This window comes from Hippocampus guttulatus, chromosome 6, assembly GCF_054856545.1.
Source record: "Hippocampus guttulatus isolate MCC_2025c chromosome 6, RoL_Hgut_1.0, whole genome shotgun sequence".
Lineage (NCBI taxonomy): Eukaryota > Metazoa > Chordata > Actinopteri > Syngnathiformes > Syngnathidae > Hippocampus > Hippocampus guttulatus.
In genome coordinates, this window is record NC_141266.1 from 10,080,232 (window position 1) to 10,101,062 (window position 20,831).

The window sequence follows — 20,831 nt, forward strand, 5'->3', positions numbered from 1 at the left end:
TCAACCATTTTTTAAAACCCCGCAGTTTTAAGACTGTATAACGTTATATTGATATTAAAAGACTGATCGATTGGTCAATACCACATCATATCTACAGTGACACAAGGTATGCAAGCTTGGTAACGCAGTAGCCCTCGAACCTACTACGTACTGGTCACACTTCCAGAGTTGTTGAAGTGTTACATTTTGCAGCTGACCAATCTCTGATCTTTTCAAACTTCTTTGGTGTCTGCGGAACAGTTGTTATGGACCATCTGGCCCCGACTTAACGCGACATTTTAAGTATTGTCAGGGAGCTGGAGTTTGTGACATGAAAGCGTCATTATAACCTTGGATATAGGACACCTGCAGTGGGCAAACATCTGATCTCGAAGACAGGAAGTACAATTTGCGGTAAAGCTGTTTCATTTGGAATCTTGATATGAGGATTTAGGCAGCCACTATGCTGCCCCCTTTGGCGTTTTTCTTGCTGACACCAGGCCACGGAAGCATTTTTGTCCCATTTCCAGTTTCATTTTCCAAACCTCAGCTCCCCTCAATGACCTGAACAGGTGACAGCCATACGATTCCGCCCAAACCCCGAGCTTAACAAAAACAGATTGAAAGTGTGGGAATACATAAATGAAAACATTTGCAGTGAAATAATTGCGCTGTCATCCCGAGCTGTTAGGAACTGAGCTGTGACTGCTTTTGCAGATGCTTCAGAAGGACTGGCTTGAAGAAATCCACATGTGCTCTTTGACTCCTCGGTGCTGTTAGTGGCTTCTGGCCTCGACGTCCCGATCGTTATCATCTTTCTTTTCTTACATATGGTCATTTTGTTGGGTGTATTTTCTTATCATTTGATCAATGCAGTTGTTGTGAAGAGCCCTGAAGCAGAACATACAGTATTGAAATACACATAACTTAACTTTTTGGGAAGATTATCTGTTGTTTTTTTTTCCTCAGGCTGGACGGTATGCATGGATTTTGTGATTTACTACCGGATGCAACTGTCTACAACCTCAGAATTTTAGAATGGAAACAGACTGCCTACTTGTCTGCAAGACCGAAGTTCTGGGAATGACTTGAGCAAAACTATTTGACCTACTTTTCAATATTTCTCACTGCAGTAAGACATGCGCAGAGCTGAGGAGGCTAATGGCGAATGAGTGAAGACGGTGGGTTTATTCAGAGTGAAATGTTAATCATTTTAACTGCGCTGTCAATCTGTACGTAAATAAGATAGGATGCAATAAATATAGTGTGCCTTCCCCTCCAAAAGTATTGGAACAGTGAGACCATTTACGGTACTTTGTTTTTGCTGAACGTTTAGGTTTCACAACAAAAGATAAAAAAATACAAGAGATCAACATTTCAGCTTTTTGAAATTCTAGTTATTTACAACTGGGAGGGATTCATATTTCAGATGATAGCACCTTCTGTTTAACCCATCAGATATGACAAACGTTGTGTTTTGTCGCGAAGATGTCTCATATAACATACAACAACCAACAATAAAGAGCATTAAATGACTTTGGGGAAATTGGATGAAGACTCCACTTGTACTGGTTAGATGCGCTCCCAACATGAAAAACAAGAAGCTGTGAGTGAAAAGCAGCTCTCTCTTGTGAAAATGTGAGACTGAGACGGAAACTCAATCAGAATAAGAATAAGAAAACCCTTATTCGTCTCACAATGGAGAAATTCCCAATTGACAGCAGCAAAGTTATGAGAGGAAGAAAGTAGAAGAACAAAAAGTATAGGAGCTGCTGTAAAGGGAAACACTCTCGTGGCGCCATCTTGAAGTCAACTGTTGTACAAACACATCCATAGTTAATACAACCATTTGAAACAAACAAAAGGCAGCTGTGTAAGTACTAATGCAAACTTAAACCTACAGAACATGCATTTTACCTTCTGAATAGAAGGCCGATGAGTCACACTCCAAAACAAACAACAATTAATGGAAGCTGCGGTCAAAGCCTAGAAAAGCCTCACAAAACAGGAATGCAAAGGTTTGAGATGTCACTTAAGTGAGGTCAGTAATTGCAAGCAAAGGATTCAAACCTATTTTAATTCCGATTCAATTTATTTTAAAGCTGTTTGTTCCAATTAGCTCCAATAATCGTCATGCTCCAATGTGAATTGGCAACATGCCTAATGTTTCAGTTTAGTGTTGGACAATTTTTTTGGGTCCTTTTTTTTTTTTAAGATATTTTTAAAACGGAAAACTTCCATTCACCATAAGGGGACATATGATCCGTGCTTTGTCTGGTTCCTCACCTAGAACAGCCATGGGTGACCTTACGAGGGGCTAAAGCCCCAGGCAATTTAGCTCCTAAGGTGACGGCTTCAAGAGGGGATAGTACAATATACTCACACAATGATATGTGTGAATGAGGTATAAATAAGTTGCTAAGAACAAGCAGAGTAAGAAAAATATGGGAAATCCGAATTGTATTGCTGATCAGATAACAAACTGAATCCCATTCCAGCGAGAAAAAACCCCCCTAAAACCAGAAAGGAGTTATCAAAGTTCTCAAAGAACTCAGCAGACCAAAAAATAAAAGTGATTCTGACAAGCAACGGGGCAAGGAATGAAAGAATGAGAGTGGAAATGACAGGAGCAGTCAGCTTGAAATGCATAGAAGCCAAGAGGAAATGAAGGCGGATCGACCGACGATGGGATAGCAGGGCTTGAGCGATGTAGGGAACGGGGGGAGTCGAGGTCCTCAGCACAGGTGAAGTCTGAGAATACGAATACAAGGAGTCAGGGGGTGGGGGCGGGGTCACACTGGGCTGGAGTTTTTCAGATAGCTCCATTCACCTGTGAATAACAAATTGAAAACAACCCCGCACTTCATCCCAGGTTCTTTGTGTACGTGTTGGTTAACTGTCACTCAGCAATACGCAACAAGTACATGCTAGACAGACATGAGCAAATCTCTATTGAAACCCGAACTCAGTCTGTCTCGAAATGATGCCGTTTTGTGGCCACATTATGTGAAGCTGTTTTGATTTCAATAGAATTGTAGACATACCACAAACCATCCACGGTAGCTACTAGCTACATGATGTCAATTATTAGCGCAGCAGCAGACTGAGGTCACTTGACAGCCATTTTCTGCGTGTGGCCTTTTTTTCTTTCAGCCTGTCATTTGCCTGCTATATTTTAGTCGACTCATTTCACTTCACTTCTTGATATGCTCGTGTGTGAACCAGATGCTACCATGATCACCATAACATCTACACACACATAAGTAAATAAAAATCCAGCATGCCGCATGCATTATAACAGCAATTACTTGTCTGGAAAGATGCTAAGTAAATTATGGTCGAACAAGGTAGTGTTTAAGGCACTTACAATTACTACATGTACACCACAAAACATGATTCAGTAACAAGGGCCAGGGGTGTCACTAGAGGTTTTTTATTTTATTGTTTTGCTTTTAAATATTACACTTTTAATTAGGTATATAAAATACATTGCCTTATCTTGTGTACGAAACATGGAATAAAGCTGCCTTGAAGTAGTCTTAAATATCTCCACTTCCTGTTCATTACTCTCCGTTTTTTAGTTAAATAAGTGTTAAACGATGGCACCCTTGACAGACATGTTTCATATTCATAATATTGAATCCATATATGAGTTCTAGTCTGCATCACAAATAGATTTTTTTTCCCCATCTGCTTGCAAGACATGCATCAAATGTACTTGTGTTATTTTTGTTATTTTGACTTCAAAATGGCACCGCGAGAGTGGCTGCCTTTCCAGCAGCTCCTATATTTTGTTGTTCTACTTCTTCCTTTCATAACTTTGCTGCTGTGAATTGGGAATTTCTCCGTTGCGAGACTAATAAAGGTTTTCTTATCTTATAAATGCTAATCGCCGCAGGTTCAGGAGCAAGCGTGGTCGTATGGAATATATGAAATGGAATTTGAGTCAGAAGGACGTTGAAGTGGAATGGATTGGAACCGGATAACAAGCCATGACAACGGCTCTCCCTTACTTTCGAGCGGTGTTTCCCAACCTTTATTCAGCCAAGGCACATATTTCACATTGGAGAAAAAATCACGAAACACGACTTAGCAAAACAATTGACAGAAAGTGGATACATAAGTTAAAAATATACCGCCCAAACAATTGACAGTGGGCAATTTCCCACGCCACACTGGGTGGGGATCACTGCTTTAGAGTACAAAGTGAAGGAAATCTATTGACTTGTGATCATTACATAAGTAATTAATTACAATCCGTCTTGCAAATTATTTTCCTCATTCTCCTTTTGGTCTGCAGACTCAGCACTCTTTGCTACCCAGACAGAGGCAAGTATCAGTGCAAGCGTGGTCAGAGTGAAATCATGTATTGGTTTTCTATATGATTAAGTGGAAAGGATTGGATAATGTGAATCAAATAGTAATTGCTACCAAATCATTTTGGGCGAGGGGGGGGGGGCAACTGGCAGTGTAAGATTTTTCTTCTGTTTGGTGCAAGTGGAAGGACTGGGCAACATCCTTTGTGACTGAATATCATTTTTACTCTGCTATCCTTGCTACAGTTTTAACAGCTGAATGTTTCATTTGGGTCAGGGGAGCCATTTCAAGTCAGGCTTCACCACAAAAGCTTCCGTGACTGGAAGCAAGCCATGGAATCCTATTAGGCCATCTCCACCACATGAGAGGAACACCTGGCATGCTGAACGAGGAGCAATGAAAACAAATGGTTGGTTCTAAAATAGAAAAAAAAAATCATATCATATTTAGGTTAGCTCTGTTCTCTGTGATGTCAAGATCCACCCACTGGTAATGTACAGTATTTCCATGGAAATCATTAGCTTGCATATATATTCCAACCAGATTCCTTGATTTTTCTTGGTATTTTCTCCTTGCAAGCATAAAACCGTAATACAAGACTGTCATATGTCAACGTGTAGCATCAAAAAGTATGAAAGCCAAACATATTTTAATGGTCCACAACATGAATAATAGAAGTGAATCAAAAGTAACCCAACAATATATCCTTTTACTGAAATATAACATATGGACATGTACTCCAAAATAAATCTCCTTCTCAAAAAATTTGATGGATGCTGTTTAAGTACAGTGGATGCATTTCAGCTGACGCGCTGTTTGAATAAAAGTATTGGGGAACCTTGCAAATATAAGCATTTTGATCACCTCCGATTTGAAGTATGGCGATTAAGTTGATTCACAAATTCAATCCCGTTGTCTTCTTTGAATGCTTTCTGCAAGATTTTGGGGTGTTGCTGTGAGAAATTCAAGTCAGGAGAACATTTTAGATATGAGCAACTCATGATCCCAAAAGGTGTTTGGCAGATGTGATGTGAGGACTGTGGGCCAGTTGAGTTCTTCTTCACCTAACTCCTCCAGCCATGTATTTATAGACATAGCTTTGTGCGCTTGGAGACACAAAAATTGTTCCCTTGGATTTAAAAGTGTAGAATTCACTAAAGCGTAATGTTGAAATGAAACATTAAAAGTGGAGTTTGCGGTCTTAAAACTGCTCATGAGAGCTCAATATAGCCTCTCATGACTAATCCTCCTCCAACTCCCGCCCCACGAGTATGACCAAAGCTGCACGATTCCCAAACATGGCCATTCGTAATAGCAAGAAATCACAGAAAGTGCATGGTAATGATAAAAAGTAACAGAGATCACTGTCTAGCTTCCATACCTGTCAACTTTTCGGAGCGCCAACCTGTATAAACTACCAAAAAAATCCATATAAAGAGCAAAAAATCCTTATAACATACCAAAGCATTTTATGTCAAAATAACGGCACAGAAAAAACCCCACGAAATTTTCAATGATATTTATTGTAGATCTCCATAATACAATGTCTGGTTAATGTCTAATCATCATTCTACTTAGTGGCATTACTGTGTTCAGAGTTGTATTCCGGAAATGAAAGCATTCGAGTAGACGAGCACCGTTCTGGGCAAAAGTAAACGGAACTACCTGTCGGAGGGGGGGGGGACAAAAAACGGAAATTTTCAGAATCCGTATGATTTGTGCGATACGGCCATATACGTAAGATTCGCCACAAAATCCGTATGAACTATGGCTAAACCGTATGAGTTGACAGGTATGAGCTTCAGTAAAATATTAGCGTAGCAAGACTGTACAAAGCTAGCATTAGCACTGTAAACAAGCCAATGTTACCCATGGCTACTACATCGATAGCATGCTAAATGTACCTGCCCACCAGTAATTTTGCTAATCCCACATCACCTCCAAAACCTCTCAGTTGTTTGAGGTCTTTTTTCTCTGTTTCTGTTTGCTAGTTTTGCTCAGTTGTTTGTTATTCGCCTTGACAGTTCCCAGAAAAGCAAGCTTAACTCATTGTTCCTTCTTCTCCAAACTGGACAATCAGAACAATTCAGTGAAGCAGGAAGCGAATTAAACTGAAACCTTTGCAATTGCCTGAAAATACTGCTGTGTACTGTGTATGTATTTATTTATTTTTAATCAGGAAATAAATTCTTTTGATACACTCAAAACCACATTTTTCACTGGAAAATATGTTTGAATGTCAAAACATCATCCGAAACCATTGTTTATTCGTACTTTTTATTGTCATTATCATTATGTCTGCAATGCCACGGGGTATTGACTTCAATATAATACTACATCAGTTTTATATAGCCCCTTTTCACTCAAAGACGTTTCACAATGGACACTCGCACATCTGCACTCTGGTGGTGGTAAACTACGTTTTGTTTGCCAGAGCTGCCTTGGGGCGGGCTGACAGAAACGTGTCTGTCAGTATGTGCCTACTGCCTCTTTGACCATCACCAAACATTCACACCCATTTGTAAACCAGTGTGAGCAACACTGAAGGCAAGGTAGCTGAAGCGTCTTACCACATGGCCACATGACTTGGACCAAGCGGGATTCGAACAGCCAAACCTTCAGTTACTGGACAACCCGCAAGAACCACCTCTAACTTGAAAAAAATATGAATTTTTTGGGGCATTTGGTCTTCATAATACAAATATTTTCAAAAGTTAACTTTATTTGTTTGTCATTTGTATGGTTTTATTTGTCTCTGCAATGCATGATTTTCACCTGGCATTTTTCCCATAATGCCACAAGGCATTGACTTGCACATGTTCAAGTCAAATTGTAAATTTTTGTTTTAGCATTTGGCCTACACTATACCAAGACGTTTGAAAGTTAAGAAAAGTTTACTTTAACTTGAAGGTATTGGTTACATTCGAAGGTAGTCGCAAATATGTTTGAATGTATTTGCTTGTCAAATGACGTTTATTCCACATTGGAAGGTCAAAACTTCCATACCAAACAGCCAGTTGACAGTCAAATAGGCATGACTGGCTGAATGGGAACATTACACTTAAACAATGATATGGCACAGGTCCACTTTCACTTCATTGTGCACTCACTCACTGTTAAATCATTAAATTGTGAGTGACACACACCATTGTGATCGCAGATACAGCCGGCTCTTCTCAAACAGACTGTTGCATAATCCGAGGCTGAGTGGAGTGCTGGCACAGTCAGAAACGCACAAGAGTTTCTGTCCGTGCATGTGAGCCACCGCACAGCTGAGCATGTGCAACATTGCACCCTGCTCCGCTTGCACCTTCACTCCTGTTAAGATTCTCATCTTACACCAGACTTTGTCACTGCTGTAAATAATGAACGAAAGTTAGGAGGGAAAACGTGGTTTTCATTTCACTTATTCAATTGCTCACTTTCTAATGCTCTATTATGCAATGATCCTTGGACACAGTAGTGAAGTAGTTCAAATGGCAGCAGTGTCCAGGTCTTGCATAAGGGGAAAGAAAGAAAGCTCTCCACTACAAACCTTGAGTGAAATCCCTCACTCAGGCAAGGTCTTAAAAATGTAGAACTTTTCTTACAGCTGGCTTCTCGGTTGGAACACTCTAAATAAAGAGTGAATGTGCAGTACAGAATCTTAGACAAAAAAAAAAAAACACGTTCTACTCATCAAATTATTCATTTTATACTTGCAGACGTGTAAATTAATTTAACGAGAAAGGAGTGAGTGCTATGACTATGACTTATGTCGCGACCACTTCCAGTTTAAAACATCATCGTCATTATTTCCAGGACAACAAAAGCTAAAAGCTCAATCCAAAATTGTGGCTGATTCATGTTTGTGGTTTCATGAAACAGATTTATGAGAGCTCAAACATGTTGGCTAACAAAACAAACAAAAAAATGCATGGCAGTACCATATAGAAATTTGACTGCTCTATTAGAGAACAAACAGAATCTTCAGTCGGCATCATTTGCTACCTCAACAAATAATGGTACACAATAATAGATTGAAGCGATACCTTTTTAATTTTGCTATTTTCAGCAGTAAAAAGTTAATATTTTGTCTATACAGTATTAAATTTGACTGCTTTTTTTTTTCATGTACAATTAATACCTTTAAAAATGCATTTTGGCCCTTTTGTTGACTGGAAATGACATCACGTGCTTGGAGCTCGGGTAACAACCAATCATGGTTCAAGTTCGCAAGCCGAGCCATGAAGTGTGTGAATTTGGTAGATGCGCGGCGCCTCACTCGGCGATTTGGGTGTTTTTGATTGAGGCGCAGGCCGACAGGTTCGGCGCTCCACCCGCGTGTATGGTGGATGTCATTGGATTTCACTCATGAACTCCTGCTGAATCACTGTAGAAATCAATTCATTGAGTGAATTATAAGCATTCTCATCTTCAAACTATTTTCAAAGCACTGCCATGACCGCACATCAAAACTGGGGTGCATGGGCTGCCACAAATATGTGCACAATTGGTGGTGCAAGGCCCGCATAGTATATGTACACGTGGCCAACTGCATCATCCGCAAGGGAAACCTTGCACCTTATACTGTGTAAATCACTTTGCACACACCAATTTCATCTTTTGGACCACAGCAATTTCTGCTTCCGCAATGTTCAGCACCGGTGCACTTTCACAGCCCCGTTTTTAATGGGAATGAGGGGAGCACACTTCGATTGGCCAAGAGTCGGCTCATCCATCCCACAATGGTACACAAAGATGCAAATGCGCCGTTACGCCCAACTCTACCTATTTAATGTCAAGGAAAATAGCAAAAGAAAAGAAAATCCACCCATGCGCACAGTTAGAATAGGGCCCTTGGTTTACAGATTTGTGGTCTTGTTTTCAAGGAAGAATTCATTTAGCATTCCTGCAAATGCTGAACAATGGATTAATTTATTATTTATCATCACAATAACAACATGGGAGACATAAAAAAAAAATTCTCCAGAAATTGCAAAATGCAGCTGTTTAGGCTCATTGAATTTCTGCACTATACCGAGTACTCTAATAGATTGAGTGAAAATAAAGAATTGCAGAATGATCGATCAGTCAGATGACGCAAGCGACGTTTTCACTCTTCAAATATCTTGTGAACTTTTTGTCTTATACGCTGCTCCATTTGCACCATTCAGTGTAGGAAAACACATTTCGGCGATGGCTATCCCTCCAGCCCTGAAACCTACCTGAGACTGTTTGTGTTCTTTCATGTGTGTGGTTGTTTTTACAAGCCTCCCTTTACAAATCAACAGCTGCCACACGATCGGGTTTATTTAGAGTGCAGGTGAGACAAACCAGAGTTTTAACTCCAACTAACTAAACACGATCCATCATGCGCACACTCAGCATACTTTACACAACATCATTTTGCCATTCAATGTTGTCATTGTGTCAAGACTGCGCGGATCATACAAGTAACTGGAAAAGCCTAATGTTAGCCTAACGTCATTGGTCTACAACATATCAACATTTCAGGGGTGCTGTAAAATTTGAAGGAGGCCTCATGGCCAAAGCGTGAATGGTGTAGACCATAAAACAAAGCTCCATTTATGTGTCCAAAAAAAAAAAAGCATATGAATTTAGTGAGCCACCAACAAGCCATAATTGATTGGTTCAATAAACGTTCTGGCATTCCCTCTGCAATTTATTCTACTTTGGTTGAAATTTTGCATGTCAGGAAAATATCTATCTGAAATCCAGCGATCTATTTTCCAACCATTTTTGGAGTCAATCACAGCCGACTTGAGTTCAGCAGTCAGTCAAAGGGCTGACACACACATTACATTCTGACGGGCAATTTAGAGTCTTCGGTTAATCAAACATGTCGTAAAAATATGCTTGGACACATCTTGAAGATTGGTTATAAAGCATGACAAATGGTGGGTGAGTTGTTAACAAACGAAAGAATTTAAGACATTTCAAAGCACAGTAAAGAAATAACAAGTCGCTTCGAACAAGATTTGGGGAACAAAAATCTTTTAAGGTGTGCGCATTTGAGCAACCACATGATATCAATTGTTTATTTTTATTTTCACTCTCAATTTTTTTTTCCGGTTGGGATGTATATGTTGTACACTGGTTCAATCCCAGCTCCGGCCTCCCTGTGTGGAGTTTGCATGTTTTTTCCGGGTACTCCGGTTTCCTCCCACATTCCAAAAAACATGCATGGCATGCTGATTGAACACTTGAAATTGTCCCTAGGTGTGAGTGTGAACGCGGATGGTTGTTCGTCTCTGTTGCCCTGCGATTGGCTGGAGACCTGTTCAGGGTGTCCCCCGCCTACTGCCCGAAGACGGCTGGGATAGGGTCCAGCACCCTCTGCGACCCTCGCGAGGATAAAGCGGATCGAAAGATGAATTAATGAATGAATATATGTTATAGGTAACAGTCATTGTGGAAAATTTTTTGAAACGATTTATCTTGGTCACATTTTTTTCAGACCACAAAGACCTGGCATTTGAACCCCAGTGTGTTTGACAGCCACTGTACATGTTTTTGGACTGTGATGATAACCCACATACAAACGAAGCAAGAAAAGCAAACCAGATAAAAAAGGCTCAGGTTGACAGCTTTGCAGCATTGCAACTCCGAGGCACCATTATGGTGTGTATTACACTATGCACTACATTAATGGTTTTTGCAGAGCCACGCTACGCTTTAAAAGAGTGATTGCGGAGCTCCCTAGTAAATTGTACAGTGATATATTTAACGAGCATCCCAGGTCGGCCTTTCCTTTCATTTATAAAATGACATTGTTTTAAAGAACATGTGACAGAAATGCGATTTCTTGAGGTGAAACGGGACGTTGTGTTTGTACTTGCTACCTCTCTGTACCATACCGAATTCCCACAGAGTAATAGGAAGGGACAGGAAGTGTTTGTGCTACGTGCTCTAGTCACACAGCTACTCTGTAAACAAATAGTGCAGCTCAGGCTCTGGCTCTGGATGCCTTGGCTTGCGACATGCTTTTGGCGCTACGTCAAACTGATTTCAATATCAGGCACATGCAACTTCCAGCTGCGTTTAAACAGTCTCACACGTATTAACTGGCAGTCATCTTTTCATAGCAGAAATCAGACTATTTTGATTGTGCATGTCTGCAACGTTCATTTCCCAAAAAGAAGACAAATGATTGATGCTGCATTCTAAAAGCAAAAAGAGGAGATCCGGGCCTGTGAAATTGGGTGGCCGTATTTTGAGCAATTGTGATATAAAATTTGACTACATTTACCGGTACTTGTTTACATGCAGTTGTGGTGTTCATTCTCAGATTCTTAACAGGGAGCTCTGATAGGTGCTTTGACCATGCAAGTACATGCAGTTATGCTTTCAAATAAAATATGGATTTTTTGAACGATCCTTTTTTTTTTTTTTTTTTATACTGATCTCAACTTTGACAAAAATTGGTCATGGCTCAATAACAATATGAAAATGTGGGTTCCGACAAGACAACCCCTGAGCACCATTGCTTTAATTCATTTATTTATTTAAGATTTATATCTCTTCTAAATAGTCAATAATATTTCTGATTTATAGTTGTGCAAGTGAAGAATTAGGCGAGTCTGCCACATCAAATACAACACTACAAAAAAATCAAAGTGCTTCCCTTCTTTTCAGAGTGTACTGCACACCTGGTTTTAGAGGTTTCTGGCAGAGCGTATCTTTTTGGCGAGGTAGACCCCGATTGGTGTCTGGGCTCAACTTCTGAGCGTCTATGGATGTCTCCAAGACACCTTCCTGGTGAGTTTAGAGAGTCTGCATGATTGAGTCGAAAGGGAATCCAACCCAAGATGAAGATTAGGATGTACTGCACATTTTCCATTGCACACTAAAAAAGGTTTTTGTTGAATTTCTTTTCTATTTCGTCAAGTAGTTGGACAAAGTAAAATCATCTGGATACAGATACATTTGTTAAGTAGATGTATATTCTATTTTTTTTCCAACACAGAGCTCCGCTGGCTCCAAATATCAAGTTCGACCTTTGCAAAAATGTTGACGCCGGTAAAAGCAACCTTATGGAAAACAATAAACCCCAAAGCACTATTATGATGACTGAATGATGCTCGATGATTAGAAAAGCTCTGCGGTGTTGAAAGGTTAGCAGATGTATTTCATCACCACACAATTGCTCAAGTTTTATGCAATGGTTCATGCTGCAGACAGAACCGCAATTATGTTTATGAATTATTTAGCCATCGCAAATAATGCCTATTAAAGCTATATAAACGTTTTCCAATGTCGTGAATGAAGAGCTAATGGGGAGCTAATTACTGCTTTTCAATCCAGCTCACTAAATAATAGCAGACAGCAACATGTGGTCCGCATTTGCTTTGTAAATAAGCATACAGCTTTGGCTCACTACGGTCACTGTGTCTTACAAACAGGACTTCTTTTGACTGTTTGACATGTTGGCCCAGATTTCTTTTTTTTTTTTTTTTCAGAGTTTTGAAAGAAGATTTGTAGTTGTGGGCAAACTGTTTCAGTGACTGAAGCACTGATGAAGGGTGTAGTGTTATTTCCACGCCACTTCCAAAGCACACAAAAGAATAAATCAGACGACTCGTAGCGTTACTAACTGCGGAAAATTTGGTTTTGAAAGGAGACAGTTAGTTCAGCCATGAAGAGAAGTCTGTTGGCCTATAAGGACCGATCAAGTTTTATCGCAGTGTCCCACAGAGATATACTCCTCATTTCTGTGGTGCTGTCCAACAATAAATGAATAAAAAGCTTTCTGGTGTGATTCCGAGTTTCCCTCTTTAGAACTGTCTATTTTGGGGCAAAATACTGAAGCCCCTGTTGCTCCTGATTCGTCATAAGTCAGTGACTTTCCAAGGCTGCATAAAAGAATAGAGGTGTGAAAGCTTTCTTTTTTACCTCCAAGGTAAAAAGGTGCGATAGTATGCTGCAACTTTTTATCTCTACACTTGATGAATAACAAGCACATTTATGCTTTACTTTTACGTCCACTTGCAGTTATCAAGAACAGTATGTTTTCCACTTCGTTCAGATCTGTGGGATCAAGAGTCAGGCTCACTGATGGATTGTCTGACACAATAGTATGCAATATTATACCTTCTCGGGACAATACATTTGCATTTAATCCAAGATAAAATGTATTTAGGTACATTATTTATTTCAACTTTTATGTGCAATATATTTGAATTGAATACTTGTTTTCAGTAATTATTTATTTTTCAAATTTTCCATCTTGTTTTTTGACCGTTTTAATGGTGGTGATTATATTAGTACTCGGAGAGCCAATTATTTTTTTTAGGGGGTACTTGGTGGTTTGCGAACCAATGCTCTAGAAATAAATCTCAGTTAAACTGAGATGAGCATCACCCCTCCCTCCCCACCCCGCTTCAGTCCCACAACAACCAGAACACTTCAAACCATCCACCGATGAATAGTCCCAACTCCTCACTTGACAGAGATAGTTGACAAGGTGAGAAGACAACTGGAGGAAAATTCATCAAATCAAGTGTTCAGAACCTGATCGCCTGAAGGCTTGCGCCTACCAGCTGTCTGTTTTTTTGTTTTTCCCAGACTTTAGTGTTCATGCAACTAGATAACACCCAAGGGACATTTAGCACACTTGGGAACACACAGGCCATAACAAACGGCCTTTCTACTTACGTTCACACTTATAGAAAGACACTGTGTCAACCAGCCAAGATTGTTACAACAGAGTGAACATATTTACTGCTGGACAAGGACTTGGTTTAAGCTGTAATAAATAATTATATGTTGTGTTTTATATGAACAAAAAGTGTGGCAACAACCACTTAAGTACGCCAAATACCAGGAAAATTTATTACAGAAAACCTTTTTGCTGCCTGATGTGTTATTTTACTTGTTTATTTGCACACTGGTAAAAAAAAAAAAAAATCCTGATCATGAGACACACTTGCTCGGCCACTGACTGTTATGGAGCATTTGAGGGACAAAAGTGTTTGTGTATTTCACAAGGGAACAATATCATTCAACCCTTATATTGCGTTTCAAGTAGGGGTGTACAATATTGTAAAAACATGAGATATGGCTGTTGAATATTGCAATATCTGAGTTGGGTTCGCATTACCGGCAGTAAGTCGGATTCATTTCCAGTGAGGGTTGGACTCCGCCAACGCTCCTCTTTGACACCAATTCTGTTCAGAACCTTTCTGGACAGAATTTCTCGGCGCAGCCAAAGTGTTGAGGCTGTCCAATTTAATAATCTCAGTATTACATCTCTGCTTTTTGCAGATGATGTGGAACTGTTGGCTTCTTCAAGCACATCTTCAACTTTCACTGCAGCGGTTCGCAGCCAAGTGTGAAGCGGCTGGGATGAAAATCAGCACCTCCAAATCTGAGACCATGGTCTTCAGTCGGAAAAGGGTGGTGTGCCCTTTCCAGGTTGGGGTTGAGCCCTGCCTCAAGTGGTGGACTTCAAGTATCTCGGGTTCTTGTTCACGAGTGATGGCAGGTTGGAGCGGAAGATCGACAGGTGGATTGGTGCAGCATCTGCATTGATGCAGACTCTGTAGCAGTCCATCGTGGTGAAGAATAAGCTGAGCCGAAAGGCAAAGCTCTCGATTCACCAGTTAATCTTCGTTCCTACCCTCATGTATGGTCATGAACTGTGGGTTGTGAACGAAAAAATAAAATCTCTGTGACAAACGGCCAAAATTTAGTTTCCTCCGCAGGGGGTCCAGACTCTCCCTGAGAGATAAGGTAAGAATATCGGCTATCTGGGAGGTGCTCAGAGTCGAGCCAATGCTCCTCGTATTGAGAGGAGCCAGATGAGGTGGCTCAGCCATCTTGTCAGGATGCCACCTGGATGCCGCCGTGGTGAGGCGCTCAGGTCATGTCACACTGGGAGGAAGTCCAGGCCAACCCAGGACAAGCAGGAGATACTATTGGTCTGGGGTGGAGTAGGAACATCTCTCGATTCCCCAAGAGGACAAAGTAGCTAGGGAGAGGGATGTTTGAGCTTCGCTACTTAAGCTGTTGTCTTTGTGACCCGACCTCGGAAATGTGGAAGAGAATGAATGAATGAATAAACCTCATGAAATTTATTTTAGAAATGAGCAAGTTGTGACTTATTTTCAGTGTTGATCCATTGCCGTTGATGGGAACAATTCCCCGGCATTGAAAGAGTGAAGTATTTTTCATCCATAAATTTGGAGGGTCTAATGGTTTTCTACATTGTTATAAATGTTGCAAATAGGCCAGAATCAACATTTTCTATAAAGAAGCCAAGAGTTAAGACTTGAAAAACAATGGGAAACTGTCTCCCCCACCCCTCACAAATATGATTCCTGTTTTTTTAAAGAAAAACAAAGTAGTGACATCACTGTGACATCATAGTGTTTATTTTGTCACGGTTAACAAAGCAGCTGCAGAGCCACTAAGACCTTGTGTAACTGGAACAATTCCCACTGACAAGTTAACATTTGCATGTAAAATTCCCCTTTTGGTTGTGATTTCAGCATCACAGACCTTGAGCAATATTGGTTGCCAGCAAGACACTGGGCCCTTTGAATGGACAAAGAGAGAGAGAGAGTCAGAAATTGAGTACATATACAGTACACTGTAGGCTATAAATCTATATGAATGTGTGGGGTTGATTTTCCATTAAGTGAGTTGCAGCACAGTGGGGGACAGGACTTATACACACAGCCTGCTGGGTTTGAATACTAGAGACACTGTAGCCAGCACTTCAAACTGCCCCGAGCACAGCCGGCACAGCCTCTTTGTTCAACAGTTCTGAAAAGCTGTTGCTGAGCCAAACGTTATGGCCTCCAAAGACTTATCTGGCAACCAACCAACTTACCAACCGAATAAGGCTGATGTCCCTTATAAGCATGTGATTCTCACTTTCGCAACACTAAAAACACACATCAAATAAAGGAGACCAAATAAACAGAATTGAAAGAGCAGTTACATGATCTTTCTCCAGAAAAAATCTGTCTCTGGATGTGAAGACCTGGCCAGTGTCACCAGTTCACATGAATGGCAATCAATTTGGGCTCTTTCCCTCCCTTTGGTATTATTTATACCTGTTAATGCTTTCCTGACCGCACTTGGATGCAGGCCCAATTGCCTCATATTCAAGGTATTTACACAGCAGAAAGAGCTAAGCGGAACATTAAAAGCAAAAAGGCATTCCGAATGTCATGCTAGTTTATTTTTGCTTCAGGTTTTGTGCTCCCATTTCCACTGTGGTTAGTGAACTATTGCATCTTTATTTATTTACTCTCTGTAGTTACAAGAAAAAGTATATAAAACCTTTGGAAAGACCTGGATTGCTACATAACTTTGTAATAAAATGTAATCCGTTCATCTAAGTCAAGTCACTGAGATGTTACACTCTTTTCTTCAAGGTGCTATTGTTTTGGGGACAACAGAAACTCTCTTCAAATCAACGTCGGGCTTTCTTATGTTTGTACACATACGTGGCGTCATCCATGCCAGCACTGCCACTGCACCCACAAAGCTTTCTGTGGGATGCAGAACACTGAGCGCGCGATGCACCTTCAGGTTTGGTATGCCTTTGGTGTCATGTTCAAAGTGTTCACAGTTCAAAATAATTGCATAACGATGAATATCTAATGTTACTTTCATGAACATGTCAAGTGCTAGTTTTTGCCAGGGTGCAGCAGTGGAGTTGAGGCAGTGTATATGTGAGGGTAAGCGGGTCGAGGGGGAAGGACAGTGATCGCCAACCTTCTTCCCGCCACGGTCTGGTTCAAAATGAGACTAATATTTTGTTGAATGGCAACTGTGCGTTACATTCCTGCCATGGTGATAACGTCCATTTGAGGCTTTTATGTTCCACTATATAATATTGTATTTATGGTGTTAAAATATATTTGTATGGCCCATAAACCATTACTGGTCTGTAGGCCAGTGGTTGGGAGACCACTGTAGTAGGGGGGCAGTGCCCCAGCCGAGCTTCATTCCTTGCAACACCCCTCGTATACGTCACAACCGCCTTTTACATGAGTGCAGAACAGTAAAGAACATGTACAGGCAGTGTTCAAATATAGCCTTTGAATAGGTTCTGTACTGTATGTGCAGTGGAACCCCACATATTCCTCCCAATATTTTCTAAATATTTTTCAATGGATATTTTTTGGGTTCGGGCAACCGGAAAATGGTTATTGGTGGTTATCTTACTCTAATTGCCCCACGGGGATAAAGTCAAGTCAAGTCAAGTCAACTGTATTATAACTGTATTACTTATAGAGCACTTTCTGCTCTAAATAAATAAAGTTTTCTGAATATGAATATGAATTCAAGATTTGAGGAAGGGGCAAAATACTTTTTTGTGTTTGTTTAAAGATACAGTGTTTTACATATTATCTCTTGTTCGATGTGTCAGTTTTACAGTAAACGTCAACTGGAAGTGACAAACAGCGAAAAGCAAGCACATTTACTTTCTGAAGACGTGTCAGAGACAATGAATTCGATTTTCTTCTTCGATAACAGTTTGCCTTTTCAGACTGAGAACAGGTGCTAATCTGTTTTAAATCTGTTTAAATGTGTTTAAAGTGTGTGAGGGTGAAACCGTTTTTTAAATTTTTAAATATGGACTTCATCATGGGTTTTCACTATTGCGATGAAGGGGTTCTTGCTAGCTATGGTTAATGATCTAACTGATTTTCCATTATTTCTGCGTGTCACAGTTGCTTGTTATTCACCCATAGACAGCTCACTGGTTTTCATGTTGGTTACATGTCTAACTAGTATAAATATATTCTTCATGGGAAAAACCCGCAGCTGAGCATAGTCATGCAATTCTATTTCTTATTTATACAGCATGTATACAATATATAATATCACACAAAGATTTTTGAATACTAATCAGGTGAGCCATTAAGTAACACATCAGTAAACCACCTGTGAAGTCAGCGTACCTCGTACACTTGTGAGCTCAACGTACCTCAGACACTCAAGACAACTTCAGTTCAGCAGGTAAGATGCTTAAATATACTGTATATTGCCAGCATAGTTAATTATTGCATCATGATCATCACAGGTTGACAGATTATTTCTACTTTCTGAAGGAAAAGATGTTTTGAAGATCCAATGAAATCATAGATCAGTATGTATACCACCATTGACTACATTTGCCCACGGATGTCAAAGTACAAAGAAAAAGCGCTGAAGCAAACAAAAACAATCTGAAATGGCTCTAAATGTACTGTATGGATAAAAAAAAAAAAAATATATATATATATATATATATATATATATATATACAGTATATGTTGGAAAGACTTTGTGTTAGCACTAAAAAAAAGGGGTGGGGGCAAAATACTTTTATTTGCATCTTTTAACAGGCAGACAACTAAAGTTTGAAGTAGTCACCACAAGGACCCATGCTGAAGTGTTAGTGTGTGTGTGTGTGTGGGGGGGGGGGGGATTGCTGAAGCACAGCCACATGCTTTTTTTCTTTCAAGGCTTCCTGACAATTTACAGACATGGTCCTGACATTAATACCAACATTATAGCATGGCTCCATATTGAGAGGAGAGATTGAATTCTTGACGTAATTGTGGACAGCTCCATAACCATTAAAAAAAAGGTTTCTGACATTGTTGATGACTGCACAACATAGTGCAGTCATGTTGTCAGCTGTTCAATTTATACTCTCATTTGTGGCTGGCCCAGCGGATGAAATTAAAACAAATTATAATAATAAATGTGAGCACACATTTTGGTGTTTTAAACTTCATGCCCAGTGTTCATTATACAGACAAAAGTGAAATGAAACATTCGGGCTTTCATTGAGGACCGTGGGAGTGTGGGTGGGGGGGGGGGGGGGGAGTGCTTTAAAAATCCCTACTCTTGTACTTTCCACCATCAAAGCTGCTTGATGGGATTGAGGTCAGGACTGTGTGAGCAAACCAAGTTCGTGCACACCAGACGTCCACCCACACGCCTGTTTCCTCAAATTGTTTCTCCATTTAGAAGGCATTTTGGGGTGTAACTCAAACCTGAGTGATTCATTTCTCCAAACTGCATTGTGTCTTTCAATGCCTGTGTTTAAAAAGTTCATATAAAAGACACTTACTCTCAGAAGGATAGATGGGCTGCATTTCTATCTTGTGCACCTCCTTGGCGTAATACTCCTCCTCACTCCGCTGCCGCTCGCATGTCGCCGCCCGTTCATTGGCCTTCTCTTGCAGTAGGTCCCGTGTACTGTTATAAATGGCCACGATGTCCCTGGACACGTCCTCGGGCTCGGGGAAGTCCTCTGGAGGATTGGCGAGTTTAAGTTTGCTTAAGATCTGCCCTCGGACAGCCTCGATGCGCTTCTTCTTGAACTGCTCCATGTCCAATATGCTGCATGTCGACAAACTGAACGCCACGGAAACTAAATCCAAAATGAGGAGAAGGCTGACAAAGCACAGGTTCATCTTCTCTAGGGCTGAAAGTTACACTAATAAAAAAAGAACATTCACTATGGTGACTTAAAAGACATCAAGAATACACATTTTAAGGACAAAAATCTAAAGCTTCTGACCGCATTTGCGCGCAGGAGTCATCAGCCTCTCAAATATTTTAAATAGGTTTCATGAATAAAAGTGGGCTGGTTGTCTGCTTCAGCCGAGAATTCATTCAAAGGTTCGAAAGCAACAGGTCCACGCTCATTTAACGGTGCTGTCGCATCTATTGTGCGTAAAAGTGGAGCCAAGTGTCGCCTGTATCAGTGTTAGGAGCCATGAAACTGGGCAAAAGTCTGGAACCGGAAAAAAAAAGCAACAGTTATAGTTGGTGGACTGAGTTGTTTACCCGCAGGACTCAAGCACACTCTCACCGCATCAGAGGGCTCGGTTCATCGCAGCTTCCAAAACGGCACCGGGCGCAATTCTGCAGCCACGAGCCAGAGACGTCTATCGACTTCAATGTCAAAATAAATGACCGATTCCTTAATGTGTAATCCCAAATTGTTTTGCTGAAAATGAAGTCGCCGTGTACCACAGTTCAGTCGTGCGTTCTGGTGATCTCCTCAATAAAATCCACACAGACGCTAGTTGACGACGAAACCGTTCCACCTTCCAGAAAGCAGCTGATAATCTTCCTTCTGTGTGATGCAGTCTTTGCGCGTCCTATTCACCCCGACGACAGATCGTCTCTAACGCGTGCCAGGCAGCGGACCTCTGTGGCCACTTCAATGATATTTATAAGGGACCCATAATACCACGTGCCCCCCCCCCCCCCCCCATCACCACCACCACCACCACCACCTCCCCGCGCGCACGCGCTTCTGTCCAACGTTGTGGTCATGAGAGGGGAAGCAGAGGCGATTTATTTTGAATAAGAGTGTTCGGTGCACCAACGGTGACGTTTCTGCAAGGTTCGAATGCTCCGTTGACTCGAAAAGCTTTAAATCAGCGATTTCAGCTACTGGAATCAAAAAAGGGGCCATGTTCTTCTTGCAGTAAAAGTTTTTTTTTAAATTCTTTTTTACGGTTTGGCCTTGTATGTGAAGATGCTTTGTAACTCATTTATGCTTTACTTAA

General features: G+C 40.7%; 1 protein-coding gene across 1 annotated transcript in view; it reads right to left on the reverse strand.

Annotated features, from left to right (window-relative positions):
* Positions 1-20,450, reverse strand: part of tgfb2 (transforming growth factor, beta 2) — a 39,535-nt gene extending 19,085 nt beyond the window's left edge. Inside the window, exon 1 of the mRNA XM_086113852.1 lies at positions 19,379-20,450. Coding sequence (XP_085969978.1) covers positions 19,379-19,724 — 346 coding nt within the window. The 5' untranslated portion in view covers positions 19,725-20,450. The remainder of the gene's footprint in view (positions 1-19,378) is intronic.
* Positions 20,451-20,831: the final 381 nt, after the last annotated feature.